The sequence below is a fragment of the Camponotus vicinus genome, unplaced genomic scaffold, assembly GCF_025532165.1.
Source record: "Camponotus vicinus isolate PSW18456_S1 unplaced genomic scaffold, iyCamVici1.0 SCAF_4, whole genome shotgun sequence".
NCBI classification, from domain to species: domain Eukaryota; kingdom Metazoa; phylum Arthropoda; class Insecta; order Hymenoptera; family Formicidae; genus Camponotus; species Camponotus vicinus.
In genome coordinates this window covers 13,118,805-13,143,036 of record NW_028141976.1, presented here as the reverse complement: position 1 = coordinate 13,143,036, position 24,232 = coordinate 13,118,805, and the positions used below count along the sequence as shown (strand labels likewise).

Here is a 24,232-nt window from a genome sequence, read left to right as displayed (position 1 = left end):
TTTTATTTTTGATAAGATATTGAGAATAATTAATTAGAAAAAACTTTATAATTAAAATAATATGATATTTCAAATTTAATATACGTATGATTTTAATAACATTTAAAATTTCTATTTCTTTTTTATGCGCTATGTGATATACATACATTAAATTGATACAAAAAAAGGAATTTTCTAAAATTTTCTTTTAAATATAATTATGTATTTTTACGTCCAAATTATTACAAATGAGCATAATTTTCTTATGTAAATGATAAATCTTTGATAAATATCGCACAGATTTATTTGTACTACTAACGTAAAAATGGGAAACACGCTCTTTTATCTCAATCACTTTTTATATATTAAATTTATAGTTTCAATATTGTAAATTTTTTATTTGATTAAAGTAATATTTTTGTAATTTATATAAAAAATAAGATAAAAATGTATGAACGTTCTTTCTTTCCTTCTCTCTCTCTCTCTCTCTCTCTCTCTCTCTCTCTCTCTCTAATAGAAAAATTATGTAATAAGTTAAAATATATAAAAGTATATACAAAATATTGAATTATTACGAAAATCGTTGTATTTGTTTATTACGCAGGACATTATTGACAGATTATACCGAAATCCTAAAAGAATTTTCGGTATTCCTGATCAGCGTAACACATATGTCGAAATCGATTTAGATGACAAATGGACCATTCCGGAAGCAATGCCATTTAGCAAATCAAAGTGGACGCCTTTTGCTGGTATAAAGGTTCACGGTTCCGTGCATAGAGTAGTTTTGAGAGGTGAGGTTGCTTACGTCGAGGGAAAAGTTTTGGTAAATCCTGGATTCGGTCAAAATATTAGGGATATACAATACAAGACAAAAATTCCACCAACGCATCATATACCGATGACATCCAGCCAGTCCACAGATGCCATCTATAAACCATTGTCACTATTGGACGGTCTTTTATCGCCAAATTATGAAAAATCTAACATACATGCTGATCATGTCGCTGATTTGTATGAGGAGGAACGAATTGGTATGATAATGCTAAGAGAATTGCTAATTTTGTTCTAATGAATAATATAAAAAAATTTTTGGAAAAAATTTTAATATTATTACATTTCTAAAATTCTATTAATAAAAATTTATCTTGTCTAGTTACATACCACATAATGAAAGATTTCCATTTTGCATGAATAATTTCTTTCAATTGATATTTTGTATATTTATTTTTTGTAAGAACATAAATGCACACATTATACATATGTATTTAATTGTCTGTGTGTATAATAACATTAAGATATATTGTAGCAACATTTTTAAATCGAGTAAAATTTATATGAATAAGAAACCAAATGCAATACGAATATTACTTTTCGCATTGCATTTTTTGCCATTGTAAAAATCAAACAATTTATAGACAATGAAATATAATGCTATACTATAAATTAATTTTTCCATATTATTATTATTATTAGAGTCATTTACGCATCCTCTACAACTGGCATCGCACAAGTCGAGTGTACATTTCGTGCTAGATAGTGAAACAAGAGAACATTCTAAAATATTACCTTCTCAAAGGACTGTCTCACCATTGCCAATTAGCAATGTCACCAGATACAAAAGCGATAGTAATTCGAATCTTCTTACTTCTGCTGTCGCATCTGTTCCAACCGTCCATGCAAGCAGCAGTCTAATTGGACATCATATACTTACTGTAGATATATTTAACAAAGAAATACTAAAAGATATATTTCATCTTGCGGAGACTTTCCGAAATGCTATTAGGAAAGAGCGACCATTAGACCATATTTTAAAGGTAAATGTTAAAGGCATTTAAAGATTATAAACTTATATAAATACTGTGATGTTGTTATGAAATTTTATCAATATTTTAAATATATTAAATAGTATATATATATATATATATATATATATATGTATGTATGTATGTATATTGTTAATATTGATTTTACATTTGTCTTGTATGCATATATTGCTACATTGATATATGTAACAAACTTATTTATGAATAATTTTGAAAATATATATCAAGTCTCTCTCTCTATTAGAAAATTTATTACAATACCGTCTTGGTTCTAAATAATATACAAATCTGTTTATTTTCTCATTAAAAAAAGTTATATAAGTATTATTTATGATTAGGGAAAAATTATGGCTTCAATCTTTTATGAAGTTAGCACGAGAACATCATGCAGTTTTGCTGCTGCCATGGAACGTCTTGGTGGTCGCGTGATATATATGGATGGTTCTACATCATCAGTAAAAAAAGGAGAAACCTTAGAAGGTCTGTAAACAGAAATTTTGCAACAAAAACACAATTCGATGTAAAGAACGGAAGAATGCCTCTATTATAATTTTCTGAAAAATGCCTCTATTATAATTTTCTCAATGTGTAAAACAATGAGGATAATGTATAATTAATTAAGCTTTTATAATTCATCACATATTCAATGAGAGTTTTATTGAATTGTTACTTTTGCAGATTCTATAGCAGTCATGGCAGGATACGCGGATGTGGTTGTACTCAGACATTCGGAGCCAGGCGCAGTAGCTGTAAGTATTAAAATTACACATAAATATGTGTATGTGTTTAAAGTTAACTTTTCAATATATTATAATTATATTATAATTATAATATATATACATATGTATACATATAATTATATTATAATTATATGTATACATGATAATCTTATTTCTAAAATTTTTAATATTCAATTCTAATTATTTTTCCTAATAATCTAAAACTAAACAATTTCTGCGTATGTGTGTGAGTGATAATAATATAGATTTATTTATATTTTTTAATATTTCTTTTGTAAATGTATATAAATTACAATTTACAAATATAAGAAATACATACACACACACACACACACACACACACACACACACACACACACACACATACACACACATATATATATATACACACTTTTTCAATATTTTGCCATATACTAATAATAATTTACAGAGAGCAGCTCTACATTGTAGAAAACCATTGTTAAACGCTGGTGACGGAGTTGGCGAACATCCAACTCAAGCGTTGCTCGATATTTTTACAATTAGAGACGAATTCGGAACTGTGAATGGCCTTACAATTACGATGGTAGGAGATTTGAAACACGGCAGGACCGTTCATTCTCTTGCAAGGTTGGTGCGACCAAAGCAATTTGTTCGATTTCCGATTATAAGATAGTTAATAAGAAATGATAAAAAATGAAATATTATATATTATTATGCAGTGCTAATCAAATGTTTCTCTAACTAAAAAATAAATATTTTCTATAACTATGAATATTGTAACCTATAAGAGTGTATTATGCATTTTAATACATATTATAAACAATATCATACAGGCACGTATATATATATATATATATATATATATATATATATATATATATATATATATATGTATATATATATATAAAATATATATATTATATATAAATATATATAAATTTATTATTGTACAAATTTATTTTCATGTACTATCATTAACATATATTGATGATGAAATATTTACAATAATACATAAAAATAAATTTTTGGGTACTTTTAAAGGAAAATCAATTTTAAATTTACTAGAGAATCTCTGATAAAAAAAATTAAAATTGTGTGTTATAAAATAGTGTAAAAATAAAATTACTACATGCACAATTGTAACGAATCCAAGCATGATTAATATTTATAATAAATAATAAAAATTTTTTAAATATTGAACACATGTACATATAATAACAAAATTTAAATTTAAAATATAAATTTTGTCAAATCGTAGAGAAATGTAATATCTTAAAAAATAAATTTTATTGTTTTATAAATACATTATAGAGAAATATACTAATAATAATTCAGTGTTAATAAAAGTTAAATAATATATATAATTCCAATTAATGGAATAAATAGGATTTTGAAAAAATGTTAAATTTATTCACGAACATAAATTTAAAAATTATAATTTTAGATAAATTATAATTTAGATAGATGTATTACGTGTATCCCAATTATCTTTCCGTGCAATTATTTATTTAAAAATATTCTCTTTTCACACGCATCATTTACTAAATCCTAATGTTGATGCAGATTGCTGACTCTGTACAACGTGGAGCTTCGCTACGTGAGTCCACCTGGCCTAGGTATGCCAGATCATATTATTAATTATGTAGCCGAACGTCAAATTTCCCAAGAAAAGTTTTCGACCTTGGGAGATGCCTTACCCGATACAGATGTTCTTTACATGACACGAATACAACGTGAACGTTTTACTACACAAGAGGAATACCATCAGGTGGGTCTTTAAAACATTTTATTCGAGTTTTATTAAATCTATAATAAAAGATCCACTATTTTATTCATTATATATTCATTCTTTTGTGTAAAATATCTTCTGTAAGTACAATTGGTATGTATGTATGTATAATCCCAGTCAGCCAATTTGCTCGAACAGATTTTGCCAAGGCTTGCTACAAATTCTTGTCAGCAAAAAGGCCACAATTTGTGTATAAGAGTTGCTATTACAGATTTTGATGGCAGATTGACAGCAAAAACCGAACAAAGTTTATTGGCAAAACCTGATAGCAAATTGACAGCAAAAAGCGAGCAAAGCTTGCTAATATGCTTGACATCAAATTGTCGGTAAAAATCGAGCAAGATCTGCGCAGGGAAGTTTGACGGCAAATTGTCAACAAATTGTGAGCAAATTTTGATATTCTGAAGCAACTCAAATTCGCTTTGCGGCGACATCAAGTTTAACTAACTCATATTCAATTTTTCATGAAATGGATATGAAGGACTGATACTAACATAAGATCCAAAGTATATTTTTTTGGTCAGTTTAATTTCTGATAAACTGACTTAACTTAAAATAATTTGTTTAATAATCTCCATTCCTTGTTGGAATTCAGAATATTATCCAGATAGCCAAGCTTGATATGACATATTCAGCAAACAAATGCATTGCATATATTATTATATATTTGCAGTATGCTTGCTGACATCGAAATAGAATGCGTTACGAATGCAGCTATATGTCTGCTTCTACATGCAATCAATTAACGAAGCAAATGGTCTGCAATATTGGTATATTACGTTGTCTACAACATGTCAGCATTATGCTGACACGTTGCAATCAATTTGCTGTTATTAGCACATGAATTCATGTGAGTTCAACGTAACAGACATAACGCTGTCTCACCTCGTCTCTAGTTTGTTAAAATTAGTTGCTTCAACAATTATTGGCAACATGACAGCAACCTCATTGCATTTGGCTATCTGGGGGTAATAAACAAATTATATGAAATTAAACGGATAAATGGGAAATAGTCAATTTATTGTGTGTTATTGAAATATTCCTATTGCCGAATATAAATAAGTTAATTGTATATAGATTTTATCGAGGACATCTTAATAAGAAACATTTAATAGACATTTTTTAAATGTAGTAAGCGGTTAATGGAGCTTTAAATAAACGTCTTATAGAGACGTATATAATTAGAAAGACACACAAATGTCTAATTGACTAAATTTTATATATTTTTATAAGTAAAATATTATCTATCTAATATTCATTTATCAGAAACAAAAATTTTAATATAACTTATATATTATATATATTACAATATATATCATATTTATAAAATAAAATTTTTGTACACATATAAATAATGTCAGTTATTTAAAAAGAAAAGAATAGAAACTGGAAATTAAATATCCATGAACATCAAATTTAAATGGCTTTGGAATGTCAAGGTTTGCTCACAATTTCCTGATAATTTGTCATTAAACTTTCCTGCGCAGATCTTGATCGGTTTTTGCCGACAATTTGACATTAAGTATATTAGCAAGCTTTTATCGGATCGCTGTCAGGTTTTGTCAGCAAGGTTTGCTAGCAAAACATGAACTTATTATGGACACAAATGCTATAATATTTGGCATCAAATTTTGAACGCATTTGATGTTAATTTGGCGACAAATTGTTTTCTGGGATATTACATACTATTGTATATGTAATATGCATAGCCTTAATAAGTAATATGTGCAGTGTTTCTTTTCAAAAGTAATCATTCTTTTAGTAAAAAATGTAGACGAAAGATATATATATAAATTGTTAGAAATTATTAACAATACATAATTAACACAATACATGATTAGCATAATTATAATTTTATCTCAAGTTAAACTTTACGTACTTTATAATAACTTTTAAACTAGCTTATATAATATTATATCTCTACAAAATTATCACATGCAGATGTGCGGACATTTCATTGTCACCCCGCAACTAATGTCTCGTGCAAAGAGAAGAATGGCGGTAATGCATCCTCTGCCACGTGTCTTTGAAATAAATACGGAGTTTGATACCGATCCACGAGCTGCTTACTTTCGACAAGCTGAAAATGGAGTCTACGTGCGTATGGCATTGCTGGCAATGGTTCTCGGACGCGCTTGATCTAATCATTGTCTCTTCTGTGTCTCTTGTGAATTAAAAAACCTATTATCGAGATCAATAATGTTCAGAAAATATTTAAATTCAAAAATTTCAAACTGTGATGCGCTGAAAGCCAAAAGCTAAATTCCGACATTCCACTATCACGATAATGATTTAATAACAAGATTTATAAAGAAGTTAACTAAAAACATACTGATATAACTCTAACGACATATTATGTTAATAACATATTACGTAAATTGTAATTTTATATAAATTTTCTTTATAAAATTTTCTTTATAAAACGATAAACTTTTTTTCTTAAAATAATTTCTGTTTTCTATATTATTTTTGATTAAATATTATATACAATGTAATTTACAATAATTATTTCAGTAATAATTTACTTATGCATGTAATTATATTTTTTAATATGATATAAAGCAATGAAGAAAGTATTTTAATAAATATATTGTAATAAAAATTTTATAGAAAATTTTATTGATAAAAAATTGAAAGAATATTATATTAACTTTTAAAATTTTTTAACTTATTGCGTGCGTGTATGTATAATGTTTGAATATCTAACTCGAGTTTCAGATGAAATAAGCAGTAGGTTCAAATCTCGTCTGAGGTAAGTAATTAAAATATAATGAAACGTAAATAATAAGTTGATAATAAAAAAATATTTCAATAGTAATAAAAAATTGTAATAATGTATTTCAATGAAAAGTATTAATTTTTTAATAAATAATAAATAAATATTTTAATAAATAATAAATAATAAAGATAATGTGTGCTCATACAAATCTCAAAATTTATTATGCTGTATATTATTCAGTTTTAAAAATTGTAAAATCTTTGGTATTTATATAAAGATAGAAAATAACAGAGGAGATGTGTACATAAATATATACTTTTATTGAACACCTTTTAATGCTTATTGCTATATTTATGCGAGTTCTGTTGCGATATATTACGTAAATTACATAAATTTTTAAAGATTAATGCTAAATAAATATATTATATCAAATAATATATTAAGCAATAAAGCTTATAATAATATTTATACAATTACAAAATATACACATAACATATATACCTTAATAATATAATACACTTTATAAATTTTCGTAAATTTCAGAAATAATTTTGTAATTTATTTTGATTATTCTATTACACAAATATTATAATCATTACCTTAGCCCTTCTTATATACAAAAAAAGTCAGAATTTCTCAATCATTGATTTTACAAGCTGACGATGTAAAATTAAATAAAGAAAATAAGTAAATGAAACTATAATTGTATATAATTAATTTATAATTACTGATACAATTTGTTGCGATTCGAATTACTGCCATAAATTATTCCTTTATGTTATATTTTTATTACATTTTATTGCATTATGTTGATACTATATGTTGATACCGATTGTCCTATACATATATTGATTATTATGATAATATATTATAAATATCATTGTAACAATATGTAATTTTTGATATAATCACGAAGTAATATATATATATATATATATATATATATATATATATATATATATATATGTATGTATGTATATATATGTATACGTAAATATGTATAAAATCATATACATTTTATTTACAATATATACATTTAATTCTACATTATCAATATAATGATAAATATCAAATATTTTTATATTACAATGAATTGTGCTTAAAAGCTATTGCATTTAATCTTTACAAAAAAGACTATAGTTAACAAAATTTTTATTACTATAGATATAATACCATTTGTATTATATTATGCAATTAAAACAATAAAATAATTCAAAAAATGCATCTTATATATCTATATTATTCATATATTATGATATTTGGATCTATATGTACAGTGTCGCTATTACAATTATTATATTATTATCATTTTTATTTTTTTATTGTTTAACCATAAAATATTTCTCTATAATTATATATTGCTAATGGAAACGTAATAATTTACATGTACATTCTTTGGCAAATGCTATTTACTTATTGCTACATATTTATGTTGACATATTTCTTAATAAGTGTTATAGAACAATAACTTGATATTAAATAAAACTTATATTGAATGATTTTTTTAATAATTATATTGATTGATTTTCTACAATTTATTATAGATATAATAATTATAAATAAAAGTATTTTTTATATATAGTTATTATTAATAATATAGATCTTTTACAAATTATAAAGTGTCAATAAATATAACCATAAATTCATTCATCACAAATTCAAATATAACAAAATCGCGATTGCGGCAGTCTAGTGCAAATTCAACTAGATAAATAATAATTTTTAAATCATAGTAACACTCACGTGCGATATAATATTATTAATCCGCATAATATCTTGTAATTTGACGTAATCAAAGTTGCTCGTTGCAAACAAGCAATATATATATGTAGTTTCTTTTAAGTTTATTTATTCCTACAAAATTTATTCCTACTAAATATCTTTAAAAATATATAAATAGTATTTTAATGACGGGGATTGAATGCTTCTCAACATTTCAATATTGAATACTTAGTTACTTGTCATCGTATAAAGTATATAATTTTTAAAGTTTTATTGAAGTCTTTATGAAGTAATGATTGTCCTAAATACATCAGACTATAACATCTCTTGTTCTGAACTCCATATCGCTAGCGTTCGGACACATATCCGAAGCTAAAGCTTTCACTTCGTCTTTTCGACTTCTTCGTGTTAATGGAGGCATTTTCAATCTCAGTTTTCTTCTTTTCATAGAATCTGTCTTCCTGTAATATTGTTCATTATGTAATTATTATTAATTTTATTATCGTTTTGCAGAATTTGATAGCACATATATAAATATATTATATTATATTGACCAGTTTACAATCTTACTTAAATAGAAGAAAACATTCTGCGTAATGTAAATAATAATTTTTTGCTATTGTTCGCTGAAAATTGGCTGTTTAACGAAATGCAGATGTTTTGAAAATGAAATACTAGTGCAAAGGTAAATGATTATTTTTACGTACTGATGTTTACAATCTATAAAGATACCCATCGAGAATAACACCATTATAGCGATGATGATACCGATCACAACTACTATCAAAACAATCGCATCTTCTTCTTCGGCAGTGAAAGATACCTCCGATGTGAGCATATACGCTAAAAGAATTTTAAAAAATGCAATGTTTTTCGAGTTATGTATGAAAAAGTGTTGATTTTTTACTAATAAATAAGTTGTTGCGTGTTGTGTTTTATAGTCGTTCGAAATTTTTTTATCATCGACAGAAACAAATATTTCCAGCTTAATTTTAATTTTTTAGTAACATTTAATTGTTATTATAAAGTTATTAAAGAATGATAGAGAGAAAAAAATATATGTTACTTGGCATAGTAAAATAAATGTATGGTGAAAAATGAGCAACTCATCTGTGTGTGCGTGCGCGGGCATACGCTATTATATATTACAGTTATTAATAATATTAAGGAAGATACTATAATATGAAAAATATTATTTTGTAGATATTTTTAACTATGGCCAATGTGTGCACCGTTTTTTTATAATCATTATAAAGTATATAAAAAAATGCAATATCCGAAGATGGGAAGAAATGGTAATGACCGAAAATTAAGAATCATTTAATAATAATATTCAATAAAGGAAAACCGATGTTTTTTATATAATTATGGATGTAAACATTATTCATAATTTTTAAATCATAGTAACACTCACGTGCGATATAATATGTACATAATATAAACATTATTCATAATATTATGTATCTACCAATCATGATGTCAATACTTTAATCACATATGGTAGCCAGTGTTTTCTGCTACAAAATTTTTAATATCAATCAATGTGTTTTAAATGAGGAATATTATATGAATATAATAGTGTAAAATATTTAAATATAAATCAAGTTATATACAATAGAAAAAAATTTTATCAATAATACAACAAAACATTACTCTTTGTTATATTTTAGTATAACACAAATATAATGTTTCAATATACTATTGAGAGAATATATTATTGAGGATATCCAAGTATCACATATTCGTTTCAAAACCGTTTCAAAAATGTTTCTTCAAAGTGTTTCATAATCGATTCTTGAAAACATTAAAATGTCCACTTGAAAAACATTAAGAGATATGTTTCTTTTCTGATAAAAAAAACGTTTAAAATATGTTTTTTTAATGTTAAACGTTTGTTTTCTTATGGAATTAATAAAATAATGCATTTATACACACTCTCTAAAAGTGAATCAATATATTATCAGTGAAAACAGTAAATAGAATCACTGATACAGCAGTTATTATTATAGCACTGTAAATCAATAATATTTCACTGAAAGAATTAGTAATATTGATTGTTTTAATCAGTAATATTAGATTATAATTTATCTACCTCGTATAAAATTAAAAATTTTATTTATATTTACATGCATATTGGACATGCATCTTAAATAGATGACGATTTATTTTACTTAAATAGATAATGAACGGATTTCGTTTATTTGCCAGACAGTTAATTGTCCAGACATTTACTTGTATATATATTTATATTTATATGTATGTATGTATGTGTATATGTATGTATATATGTATATATAATTTGAAATATAGTTTGAAAATAATTAAAAATTATTTTATTTTGCCTATAGAAACGTGAAAAATACGTTTCCTTAATTATTTTAAACGTTTTAAAAACGTTTCTATAGAAACGTTTCTTATTAATGCTTTACGGTTAAAAAAACATTGGATACGTTTAAGAAACGCATATAAAACGAACGTGTGCATATATTAGGGCAAATAAATGTTTTTTTTTGTTTAACGATTTAAAGATGGTAGAATGAAAATTAGAAATTACTGCGCGAAAGAACATTAATTACAAGCTCCATCATGTTTACACAATTTTCAGTTCTACAGTGTTCATTATAGTTTCTTTCATTAGTTATAATCATTTTATTCTCTAGAGAAAGGCCTTTACCACACACACACACACACACATGCTAAGATAATCAGAGACGAGCAACTTGAGATGGGAGGCGTTTCTCCTATATGTTGCACACATGCCTATATTTAATACAAATTAAAGTGACGCTGCTGTAGTCTCTATAAGTTTAATGTGCTTATTTAATTTTTTATACTATTTTGTTATTTAATATAATTAATAATTTATTAATATTGTCAATAAAATATAAATATATTTAAAATGAATTATTTTAAAACGATGGGAATGGTGGGAAGGGTATTATTATTTACCCGTATTTAATACTAATAAAATATATATTGTATAGTCAGATATAAATTAATTACAATTAAATTAAAAATTATAATTATTGAATATTTTATTTGAATTACCTTCAATTATTTTCAAACTGTATTAATTATAATATATATTATTGTTGTTTTTATATCATATACATTAAAACATATTTAATTCAAAAATTGAACTCCAAAAAACATGAAAAGCTTACATCTTTTTACGCTTACATATTTTTTATGTAGTAATATATCCGATAAATATATTGCTGTAGTTTTGCACACACTAATTAATTGATATTTTTATATCAATCTGATTACATTCGATGATCGGTACATCCATATGTATGTTCATATATTGTTACAAGCGTAGTTAAATCCTTATATGATAAGCAATTTTATTTTTACAGTCTGCGATATTTAGAAAAGCATAACCGTAAAAAAATTTTCCTTATTGACGGTATGAACAATATTTTGTTACTTATGTTACTACGAAATAATAAAGTAAGAGTCAAGGTATGGGAAGCACAAGAAAAAAGAGAAATAAAATTTGTTTTCCCTTATTATAATAATTGTTATTACTTTAAGTCAATCTATTAATTTTTATTTTATGTTACATTAATTAAAAAATAATAATGCTTTGACTATTATAATTTAATTATTTATATCTAGAAAATTTATACACACAAATGCACTCATACATGTATATATATGTGTGTATATATATGTATATGTATGTATATATACGTGTATACATAAACACACACACACACACACACACACACACACACACACACACACACACACATATAAACATACACATACATATATAGGTGAGTAGTTATCTCTTTTTTTGTTTCTTAAATAGAAAAGCTAAGTTTATTTCAGTATCTAAATAAGTGTAAAAAAATTAATTGGTGCTTTTATATTTCGTTTATGTATGTATATATTTAACTAAATTGTATTGCAATTTAAGAAAAATTGCAAGTACAACTTTTTATATAAAATTATGTTAAAAAACAAATCAATAAAAGATGCAAATTTATTTTGAAATTTATTTATTTTTCTTATTGGAAATTTAATTTAAAACTTTATTTTAAATTTAAAAAAGAAAACAAAATAATGTAATATGTTTTATTAAAAAATATAAAATTTTAACAAAAGTTTAAAATAGGTGGAAAATTTTTCGGCCAATTGCACAAATATACTTCTGGACAAAATTAACGTATAATTTTTTTTCACTTTTTCTTTAAAATTTTTTGTAAAAATTTAAATATCAGCTTTTAAAAAAAAGTGATAAAAAATTATGCGTTAATTTTGTCTAGAAGTATAGATCTAAAAAAAACAAAAGAATTTATTTGCTTATATATTAAATTATTAAAAGATATATTGCGTGCTAAATATACACGAGAACTAAAAAAACTGTATTCTACTTCAAAAAGATATATTATGAATTTAAATAATTTCACAAATTTGCACATTTATAGTTATACATATAGCATTAAGTGTGGCGCTCGAAAATTCGATTACAATCTTCTTTTGACCTAAATACATTTCACTATGACTTATGACAATTATCAGTTATATATGGAGCTTCTAAAGCACATGTTATCGGTAAAATGTCCGCTTTTTATGGAATAATGTTTCTCCAAAATTGTTTCTTCAAAAAGATCACAAGATTTTGTATTAAGATTTTCAATTGTGCCTCTTCGGGTCATATATCTTCTTATCAAATTATCACTTTAATTCGAATTGATACATTCGCGTTATAGTTGCATGCCAGTTCACTTAGCTCGAATCATCGTATCAACATAAGACTCACGTGATGCAATTCTGAATGTGCAATCAACAGATTTATAGATCGGAATGTTCGTATGCTTTAACCTTTTTCTACTGGCAATGTGTTTGATATGTATGATGCTAGTCAAGGTTCTTGCCAAAGAATTAATTATTAAAAAATCTTGAGACTTAATATATAATCTTATAATAGTTTAATAAAATAGAGATCAATTGAAAATTCTAAAATATTGTAAAATGATGATTTAAAAAACTGATAAGATAAGTCTCTTGCTTAAAATAGAACATTGAATATTATACTATTTTATTTTGAATTTTATTTTGTTATCAAGATTATTTTTATAAGATATAGTGAAAAAAGAGAGAGAGAGAGAGAGAGAGAGAGAGAGAGAGAGAGGAAGGGAGAGACAGAGAATACAATTTTGGAACAAAAAAATGTTTCGTTTTTTCACCAAAGTATTGACAACTAATATTGTAAACTAAGCGTGCCTTATTTATTTATTTTAATATAATTAATTAATTATATTGAGATATAATTAATTAATATTATAATTAATTAATTATATTGAAATCAACAAATAATGGAACTGTTGATAAAACAACATAAAATGTTTTCTTATTCTTTTTTTAAGAAACAGATGTTTTATTTTATTTTTCCTTTCCCAGGAATCCAAGTTTATTGAAAATATTGATTAACAAGAAACTAAAACTTATTAATCTTAAAACACACAATGATTGTAAAACATGAATCATAAGCTATTATAAAAATCTATATTTATATTTTTTCTGAGTTATAACATATTTTCATTCACCTTGCATATTTTAATTTAATAAGATTTTTTTAAACAACAATGATATAAAATACATTTTATATATCATTCTGTATATTGCACATATTAGCAAAATTTAAATTTTTATTTTACTCCAAATTGATCGAATAAATTAACACAATCAAGTACGATAATAATTGAATATGTATTCAAATATCTACTCACGTTACAGAGAATAATAAGTATTATAATTATAAGTTTGCAATATTTATTTGCATTTTAAAGAAATATACTCATTACATCTTTATTTCCATTACTATAACAGTCATAACTTTTAAATCTTTTCAATATATAAAATTATTTTATGTTATTTCTAATTATTTAATAAAAAGTAAATTTAAATTTCTTTTTAAAAAAGAAATTAGTTTTTTCAAGATTCTAAACATTATTAATATTATTATCTTTATTTTTTAATAATTACATTATTTATTATCGTGTATGTACATAATTATCGCAATAGTATTGAATAAATCTATTGTATATTTAAAATAATTTCTAGATTTTTTTAGTTAAAATAATAATTATATTTATTAGTAATTCATTATTAGCATTTTATTTGCAAACTTTCTGCATTTATAATGTATATATATATTTTATATATATATATATATATATATATATATATATATATGTAATGGAGAGAATATATTAAAACTTCTCAAATTATATACAAATTTTAATAGATAAGTCCTATCAAGATTATATAACGTATTAAATAGTAATTTTATATTAAATAGTATATTAAATAGTAATATTTTTATACTACTATCTCCTCATTTATATATCACATTTATATTACGTTTCTTATCATACTAGAATATTACCTTCTGTCGTTGTAGTCTTTACGCTGCCATTTATGTTTCTAACGTACTTTCCCATTTTTATATTACTTTTCTTTCCTCGTTTTTCGTTGTGGATTTGATCGGAGAACAAAAAATTAGTTAGGAAGCAAGCAAGCACAGTTTTAGAATTTCCAATCCTTCGCGTCCCGAACGGATCGAGATCCTGGGATAAACTGTCGGCCACATACCTACGTCGTTGTATAATATGCTTGGCGAGGCGTCAACGAGAGCGACAAAAAGGCAGAACGAACGATGTTGGAGGAATGGAAAAAAGAATACGGCGACGAGTATGAGAGAGGGAAAACATTTAAAAAAGTAAGACAGAGTACTCGTTCGTGATTCTTGAAGAAGAGCGAGGGAGAAAGTGAAAGAGAAACCTCATAGAAGCATCACGGTGTAAGATCCGCGAGAGAGGATCGTGCAATTTCTGATTCCATTTAACATTCCACGATCGAGACATACATATCTTGATATGACATTGACATGACAGCGCAATGTCTAATGGTTTTTATATAAGAAAATTTCTGATAAAAAAGAAAAAATTATGTTATTGCAAACAAATATCTGGTGGATTTGTATTTACAGATGAAATAAATAAAGTATGTATATATATATACCTAGTTATTTTTTTTAAATGCGTTGCAAATTATTATTAATTAGTAACATCTAAAAAATAAACTCTATATGTCTATATATAATGCTGTTATATAATTTATTGATATTATATTATAAAATAAATATGTGAAAATAATGGATATTACAAATAAAATGTTACTTGGTATGTAATAAAGTACTTTAAATTAAATGTTTTAACGGTCAGTATCTTTGAATATTTTTTAAAATAGTGCTCATCGACATAAAATTATTACGTAAAGCAGCAATTTTAAATAAATATTTTTATCGTGTTTTTTTCTTATTGTTGTTTATTTCTATATTTTATATATATATATATATATACGTATGTATGTATACATATTAATCTAACGATTAAATTCACATAAATTACAATGATTATTTTTTATGCAGTAATCATTATGCCATGCACAGAATATGGCAATATTATGATGCAACAAATTTCACGAAATGTTGATATAGTAAGTATGTTATACGCATCACATATTTGTCATGAACAAAAGTAATATTGCAAGTAACTTCAATTACATTTAAACTATCAAGCAAGAGAGAGAGAGAGAGAGAGAATTGGATTCTATCACAAAATCATCATATTTAAAAAAATTAATATAGAAATAATGAGGTAGAAAAAATATGCAATTATAAAAATTGCGGTGTTAATTTTTGTGATGTTAATTTACAATGTACATATAACTTATTTGTGTGTATTACCAATTGTAAAGTATTATATTAAATATTGTTCTCCATATTTTCCGTTAATATAAATAAAAAATAATTATTATTAGTAGATATATATTTCTATATAATAAGAAAAAATTTTCCTATATAATTCAATCTAAATGTCAACATTTCATTTAATGATTAATATTGATAATGAAATAATATAATTATATCATGATAAAAAAATCAAAGTCCTTTTGATTATTACTTCATTCTTTTTCGAGATTTATATTTGTATAACAAGAATTTTTCCCTCCTCTCTCTCTCTCTCTCTGCGTGTGCGTGCGTGCGTGCGTGCGTGTGCGTGTGTGCGTGTGCGTGTGTGTGTGTGTGTGTATGATGGTCGAATATTTATATAATTGTTACTTTGTCTCGCAAAATTATATATTTAACATATTATCATGATTTATCTTCCAGTTTTGTAATGCACAAAAGATAAATATGCATCTGCTCCATGTAATATTCCCACAATGCCACTTAAGATCTGTAATATGGATTGGTCACTTTTAATATTTATTAGAATAAAATGCTACCAAAAAATTTAAAATGTTTTTCTTTTTCATATAATCAATATTAATTCTTCTTTATTAATATAATTTTTACTTTATTGTTCAGCACAGAGATATGCTATATATATTAGATATTTAGGATTATTTAACAAAAATTGTAATTTTTTATAATATGCGAAAACAAATAATGACGTAAACCAGTGAAAGCGTTAAGTTCATGATTTGTTAGTGCAATAATTAACTTACATAAGCGGCTGTCATAGCAGGATAAACGTCGAAACCGGGTTTCACATAATACTCAGTCATTAGAAATAACTTTGTAGCAAATGCTAAATAGGATGCTGAACTTAAATACAGGAAGCAGGCTAAAGAGTTGAACATTATCTCCTATTTAAAAAAAATAAATAATATACATCATCTTTAGTAAATTAAAAAATTAATAAAGTTAATTCATTACTTATTATTATAATATTCCTTCTATAAATATAAGCAATAGATACAGGAGAGAATTGATATAAAGAGAATGAAATATAATGAAATATAATGCGAATTTATAATAATTTTTTTCTGATATAACTTAGTTTTATCGCTTATATGGATATATATATATATATATATGGATTATATGTATATATATATATATATATATATATGTATATATATATATATATATCTTTTTTTTAATAGATAAATATACATACAAATAATGATGAACGAATTAATCTGTAAGTTTTTTCAGAAATTGTATAACAAGCAAGTAACAGAGCGGAAGTTAAAAAACAGGCAGATGCAGCGGTCAATGATCCTTCAAAAGCCGAACCAATAGATGAGCTATATTTCAGACCATAATTGATGAGCAAGCTCTGTATTAATCCACTAATCATCTGAAATTAAATTTGTTAAATTTTGTATATACAATGTATATATATCATAGACATATTACTATAGGCATATATCTATGATATATACATATATGCATAGACAAACATATTACATATTGTGTTAGTGCACAGATTATCAATCAATACTTATCTATATATGAAAATAGATTATATTTTAATAACTGCTGACAAATTGAATCACTCTGTGTTATAAATATCAGTCAGTATATTAATTCAACCTATATAGTCTGTTCAATTGTAAATGGCTATCACACACACATGCACGCACGCACATACACATACTCACGCACGAATGTACACACGCACATACACATCACAAAATATATATCACAAAATTTGCTATATACGTGTGTGTGTGCGCGCGCGCGCGCGCGTATATGTATGTATATGAGTGTGTGTGTGTATAAAACATCTTTTTCTTACATACATACATCAAATTTTACATATTTTATTAAATAATATATGTGCCATTGTAATTACTTACCGTTTCGAAAATTTTTACAATTCCCGGTTGTGTTTTCAAAAATTCTATATGTAAGCACGTGCAACATCTAAAACAGCAGCAATTAAAACCGCCTGTGCCATACGTATTACAAGATGACACCCTGAGAGGAGAAATAACTGGTCCAACATTATTTATACCCATGATTATATATCGCAAATAATAATTTCTATGATTGTTTCTGTTTTTTAAATCGCGATGTTTACTAAATCCTCTCGTTCATATAAATATAATTGACGATTTTTATTAATCCTTTCACTCAGTATTTATATGTTTTCTCTCTCTCCTTCTTTCTGTCTACAAAAAAATTAAATTTTATCACTAGAAATTGTATATTTTGAAATTGTCTATTTTCATAAAAATATAATTTTTTTAGATAATATTTTTACTGATATATTTTTTTTATTAAATACAAAAACAACTTTTTAAAATTAAATTTGAAATTCAATCAAATTTAAAAGAATATTATACGTACTTAAAGAGACTTAAACGTTTTTAAAATTTAATTGTAGACTTTGTGTTTTTCCTACGAGAAATTTTTACAAAAACAACCGGAGAACAACCGCAACCAACGATAGTTTTAAAGAGACTGAGGATATAGGCATATGTATGTACATAGTTTGGATGTGTTGCAACCCCCCATATAGCATTCGACACAAGGGAAATTGCTATTTCTGGCACATGCTACAAAATCAGAATGTTCTGACAGTTGACTATCCAGCAAGAGGAAACACAGAAAATTAAAAAAAAATAAGATGATAATATCAGATATTTCTTGTACTTGTCTTATAATTTTACAATTTCATTTTATTTAATTATTTTTCTTTCACAACAGGAATAAGCTCGCATTTCTCAAAATTTTACATATAATTACATGTTTATAATTTTTGTTTATAATTTTTATATTTTACAATTTTATTATAAATATCAGGACAATAATTAACATTTAGTGTAATTTAGATATAAAAAATTAAAATAAATGCAACATAAATCGAGTATTGAAAATTTTAGTATAATTTTAATTATACAAGAAGAAAGATATATACAGAAATGTGTGTATATATTATTCTAAAATTATCGAATATAATTACCGAATCATACAATTGCAGTATCTTTTAATAATAAATTTTAGCCAATTTGGAATTAATTTTTTCTTTAGCAAAAATGTCGACAAAGATTTAAATTTTTTCATAAGACTAAACTGTTATCAAACTTTAATTAAAATAAATTTTATTTAAAAATTTATTAAAATAAATTAATTAAAGAATATATAATTTTGTTAATACATTAAGACTCTATAAAATTTATATATATTTGTGAGGTCTTTCTTTTTCAATCGTTTAATTCTAATCCAATCGTTAAATAACTCGGAAATTATTAATGTCGTAAAAATATCATATAATTATTAAGTTTTATTTTATTTTTGAAATAATAACGCGACCTGAGAAGAAAAGCAAAAATAATAATTATTTAAAAATTAACATTAATACGGATAAATTAAATTATTAATAATATTAATCTTAAATCTATTCATTCAGGCGACTCTATAAATTTTATAAATATATAAATAGAATCCATAAAGTTATTTATAATAATTTTAAATATTTGCGAATAATTGTAAAAATTTTAATGACGTATGATAAAGCATGCTTGCATAGCCATCAATCGTTCCAAAATATTTTTTATTTCCTATTATATGTATCTAGATATGTATGGAAAACTACTAGCACACAACTTGGAAAATTTACTATAATATTTAAATTTTCTATGAGAATTCGAAAAATTTTATTTATTATTACTTTGATAATGTTTTCGATATATAGAGAAAGAATAAAAATAATACAATAATCTATATATACAATAATACAATAATCTCAACGTAAAATTTTGATTAATCAATTTATCATTTATCAATCACATCTCGTATTTGTTCAATTCTCTGTTTAAATTTTAGCAAAAATTAAATTATACATATTTACATATTCCATTATTAATAAATATTATATATATATATATATATATATATATATATATATATATATATATATACACGTATAAAATAAATATACTTATTATTCATTAAGTATGTATTCCATAAAGATATTATTTTTTTTAATAATCACAATCAGGTATAATAAATGTATGCCACATATATAAATCAAGAATGTAATATAAGTACGCATTTCGATAGATAACATACAATAAGAAATTCAGACAATTTTAAGATAATATAAATAGAGGTTAGGTATGCATCTTGCTATTTATGTCATGAGAAAGAGAAAAACAATTTTCCAAGTATAACAATTCCTTTATATACTTAAAATTAAAATAAATAATTAGATGACATTTCTAATGAGCATTGCAATTTTAGAATTTTGTCTAGATCAATGATTATCATACCAAAGTAAAAAGTGTAAGAATCTTATCTCAAAGATTTATGAATTATACAAAAAAATTATTATTCTTCACCACTTTTTCAAAATCGATTAAATATTCAACATTAAACAATCAAAATTTATTACCTGTAGCTTATGCATATTAAATTAAATAAAATTTTTAAACAATATACAAATTTAGCTTATAAAAATATAATATACGAGTACGAGTCATTCATTTCTACTTTTTAAGAAATTGTATAATTAAATCGCTTAGAATCCTTTATAAGTGCGAAAGGCAAAAATTGTGCTGAAGAGATACAGGCAGGTATTTATTAGACCACAAATCTAAATAAAAATCAATAAATTATTTTCAGAATACAATCTAATATAAGTTATATATAATTATTATATATATAATTATAAAGTAATAATATAAATAATATAAATAATTATATATATATATATATATATATATATATATATGTATATATTATTAAATTTATATTAAACATAAATTTAATATATATAATTAATCTATAGCGCAGATTTAACTTAATGCGGATTCATCTTTCGTAATTTTGCAATAAAAAATTCACATATGAAAGAAGTTGTTTACAGCTTATTGAATTCGTGACATCTTGTAATGTACAAATTCACAATTCAAATATAAATTATTATTTTATTGCTTTATGATATTACATTATTATTATATTATAATTTTAATTCTTTAAATTAATTAAGAATTTGATTTTTTATGAATATTATATTTTGTACTTACAGATGCGCCTAATAACAATTCGTAGTTATAAAGCGAACGCTTATAATTAGTAACGTGTACCAATAGCGTCAATGAGGCCGCAAATAATAATCCAAATGCAATGGAATGATAAAGGGGTTCCTAAAAATTCACAACTTTTCAATATGACAATAAACATAATGTTGCATAATAAATTTTGATCAAAACAATTGTTTTCTTAATCTTCTCGTTTTTTAATATTATTTAAACCAATTTTAATGTAATTTAACAATGGTTAATTAATGGATTTATTTAAATATATATTATAAATGATTTATTTAAATATATATTATACAGGGTAGTCCTGAAATAGTTGGTCAAAATCAGGGATTGGATTAGGCTTGTCATAAAGATGAAAAAACTTTCCATAAACGTTAGTTCAAAAACGCATCCCGCAGAATTTATGATTCATTTAATTAATACTTGATTCAGAAAAATGGAAGGTCATGAAATGAATTTATTTTTATTTACGGAAGTTGTTGCAAATGTCCACCATAACTAAAATACACGCTTTCATCCGTCTAACCATTGACTGTCTAACACGCTCAAAGATTCCTGGCGTATTTTTTACAATTTCGCAACTGTTGATAATGCGATCTCGTAACTCCTCTACATTATTGATTGGAGTTACATAAACAAGAGTCTTTAGGTGCCCCCATAGGAAGAAATCTAGAAAGTTACAATCCGGGGAACTCGAAGACCATGGAATTGGTCTACCTCGTCCAATCCACCGATCGGGATATCGTGCATTTAGATATTCTCTAGCAGTTCTGCTGAAATGCGCGGGCAGACATTAATTAAAAAAGCACAAATCATAGTAAGTATGATCAAAACTTTGAAAGTATTTATTCTTCGAAATTCATAATTAAATGAGTAACTCCTGAAGGATGCGTTTTTGGACTAACGTTTATGGGAACTTTTTTTATCCTTATGACGATCCCCAATCCAATCCCTGATTTTGACAAACTATTTCAGGATCACCCTGTATGTGTGCATGCGTGCGTACGTGTGTGTGTGTAGGATATATACAAAGTACATTGTGAATTGTGATATAAGTGAAATGAAAATGATTCTTCATGGAAATGTAATGTAAATCAAAAATATATAATGAAATTTTTTCATACACATACACGCACGCACGCACACATACATATGTGTGTGTGTGTGTGTGTGTGTGTGTGTGTGTGTGTGTGTGTGTGTGTGTGTGTGTGTGTGTGTGTGTGTGTGTGTGTGTGTGTGTGTGTGTGTGTGTGTGTGTGTGTGTGTGTGTGTGTGTGTGTGTGTGTGTGTGTGTGTACTTACGTAGATCGTTTTAGATATAATAGATGCAGTAGAAAGAGACATCACACAACTGAGAAGAAGAATGAAAGTACTAATCATAAAGGTAACTGTTATGACAAGAAAGAAGCACTGTGGCGCAATCCGACCATAATAATTAAATTCGTTACCAATAATCCCTACGCAGACTATGCCTAGTGCCTGTTAATAAGAAATAAAAATATCAATTATATATAGGTGTAGAATATATAAATATAGAAAAATTGTATATAGATGCATAATATATAAATATTATATAGATATATAATATTTATTTCTATAAAAATGTTCATAAATTACACACGGCTTGTACTAATAATTATATTTATATACTAATAAAAAAATATAAAATATATTAACTTAAATATAATGAAATATTTATAGAATTCAGATTATTATGCCATTAACATAAATAAAGATAAATGATTATGGCCAAAAGCGAGTTTTAGCGCGCGCGATAATGTGAATACTATATAAAGATTATAAGATCCCCTTATTGTTAGATATAGAATACCGTCCGTAAATTATATACACTAAACTAACAATAATATCGATTTTATTATTTAAACGACAAATATTCATCTTAATTAAATATGCGCGTTGTAAAAATTGTTAAATTCTAAAATCATTTGTGTGTAGAATTATGCTATACTGTTGCGGTTAAAAAATTGTTAAAAAATTTATCACATTACTAATTAATTAAAACAACTCCTTTCAAATTCCTTGTTTATATAATATTTTATATATATAATGAAATATATTAATAGAGATACTTTACTTGATATCATAAGAGAATAATAATGAAACAAATGAATAATTGAATGTAATAATAAAAGTGCATACCAATTGCAAAAACTTTAAAATGCCATTCCAACTTTTTAAATAGCCAGTATTGATGACAATCATTGACGAACTGGTCGTTGTCTGTGTTCTAATTGTCACGGAATGAGACATTGTTGCCTTATTTCTCCAATTCTGAAAAAATCAAAGATAATTTTCCTATCAACATGTTTCTATATATGTTTATCGTAATATATCAAGAGATGTTATTCAACATATACACACACACACACACACACACACACACACACACACACACACACACACACACACACACACACACACACAGACACATACGTGCAAGCTCGCACGCACGCACATAAATGGAGATGTTGGCAAGTGTAAGAGATAAATATTATAGATAATATAAGTAATATATTATACGAAAAAGATAATAATTCCTGGAAGAATTTCTCACAAATAAGATTAATTGTGCACTTTTTTTCAAATAATATTTAAT

At 24.8% G+C, this 24,232-nt stretch overlaps 4 protein-coding genes across 5 annotated transcripts in view; 1 reads left to right on the top strand and 3 right to left on the bottom strand.

The window, feature by feature from the left end:
* The window catches only part of Rudimentary (carbamoyl-phosphate synthetase 2, aspartate transcarbamylase, and dihydroorotase rudimentary), a 31,687-nt gene extending 24,769 nt beyond the window's left edge, over window positions 1-6,918 (top strand). Inside the window, exons 20-26 of the mRNA XM_083096282.1 lie at window positions 584-1,013; window positions 1,456-1,796; window positions 2,144-2,285; window positions 2,484-2,554; window positions 2,976-3,154; window positions 4,091-4,295; window positions 6,258-6,918. Coding sequence (XP_082952408.1) covers window positions 584-1,013; window positions 1,456-1,796; window positions 2,144-2,285; window positions 2,484-2,554; window positions 2,976-3,154; window positions 4,091-4,295; window positions 6,258-6,455 — 1,566 coding nt within the window. The 3' untranslated portion in view covers window positions 6,456-6,918. The remainder of the gene's footprint in view (window positions 1-583; window positions 1,014-1,455; window positions 1,797-2,143; window positions 2,286-2,483; window positions 2,555-2,975; window positions 3,155-4,090; window positions 4,296-6,257) is intronic.
* Window positions 6,919-8,307: 1,389 nt separating this feature from the next.
* Window positions 8,308-15,766, bottom strand: LOC145969693 (uncharacterized). Its single transcript, XM_083095856.1, has 3 exons — window positions 15,158-15,766; window positions 9,465-9,600; window positions 8,308-9,218 (listed from the first exon to the last, which is right to left on the bottom strand). The coding sequence occupies exons 1-3, from the start codon at window positions 15,210-15,212 to the stop codon at window positions 9,068-9,070; spliced, it is 342 nt and encodes a 113-aa protein (XP_082951982.1). The 5' UTR covers window positions 15,213-15,766; the 3' UTR covers window positions 8,308-9,067.
* Window positions 15,767-16,035: 269 nt separating this feature from the next.
* Window positions 16,036-20,432, bottom strand: Sing (MARVEL domain-containing protein sing). Its single transcript, XM_083095855.1, has 5 exons — window positions 18,917-20,432; window positions 18,424-18,738; window positions 17,739-17,921; window positions 17,284-17,424; window positions 16,036-17,012 (listed from the first exon to the last, which is right to left on the bottom strand). Exons 2-5 carry the CDS (start codon window positions 18,583-18,585, stop codon window positions 16,935-16,937), a joined length of 564 nt encoding a protein of 187 aa, XP_082951981.1. The 5' UTR covers window positions 18,586-18,738; window positions 18,917-20,432; the 3' UTR covers window positions 16,036-16,934.
* A 161-nt stretch (window positions 20,433-20,593) lies between these two features.
* LOC145969691 (uncharacterized) overlaps window positions 20,594-24,232 on the bottom strand; it is a 29,975-nt gene continuing 26,336 nt past the window's right edge. For both annotated transcript variants that reach the window (XM_083095854.1, XM_083095853.1), the window contains exons 3-6: window positions 23,776-23,907; window positions 22,918-23,094; window positions 21,598-21,717; window positions 20,594-21,164 (exon numbers count right to left, since the gene is read on the bottom strand). In XM_083095854.1, the coding sequence (XP_082951980.1) occupies window positions 21,090-21,164; window positions 21,598-21,717; window positions 22,918-23,094; window positions 23,776-23,907 (504 nt within the window). In that variant the 3' untranslated portion in view covers window positions 20,594-21,089. The remainder of the gene's footprint in view (window positions 21,165-21,597; window positions 21,718-22,917; window positions 23,095-23,775; window positions 23,908-24,232) is intronic.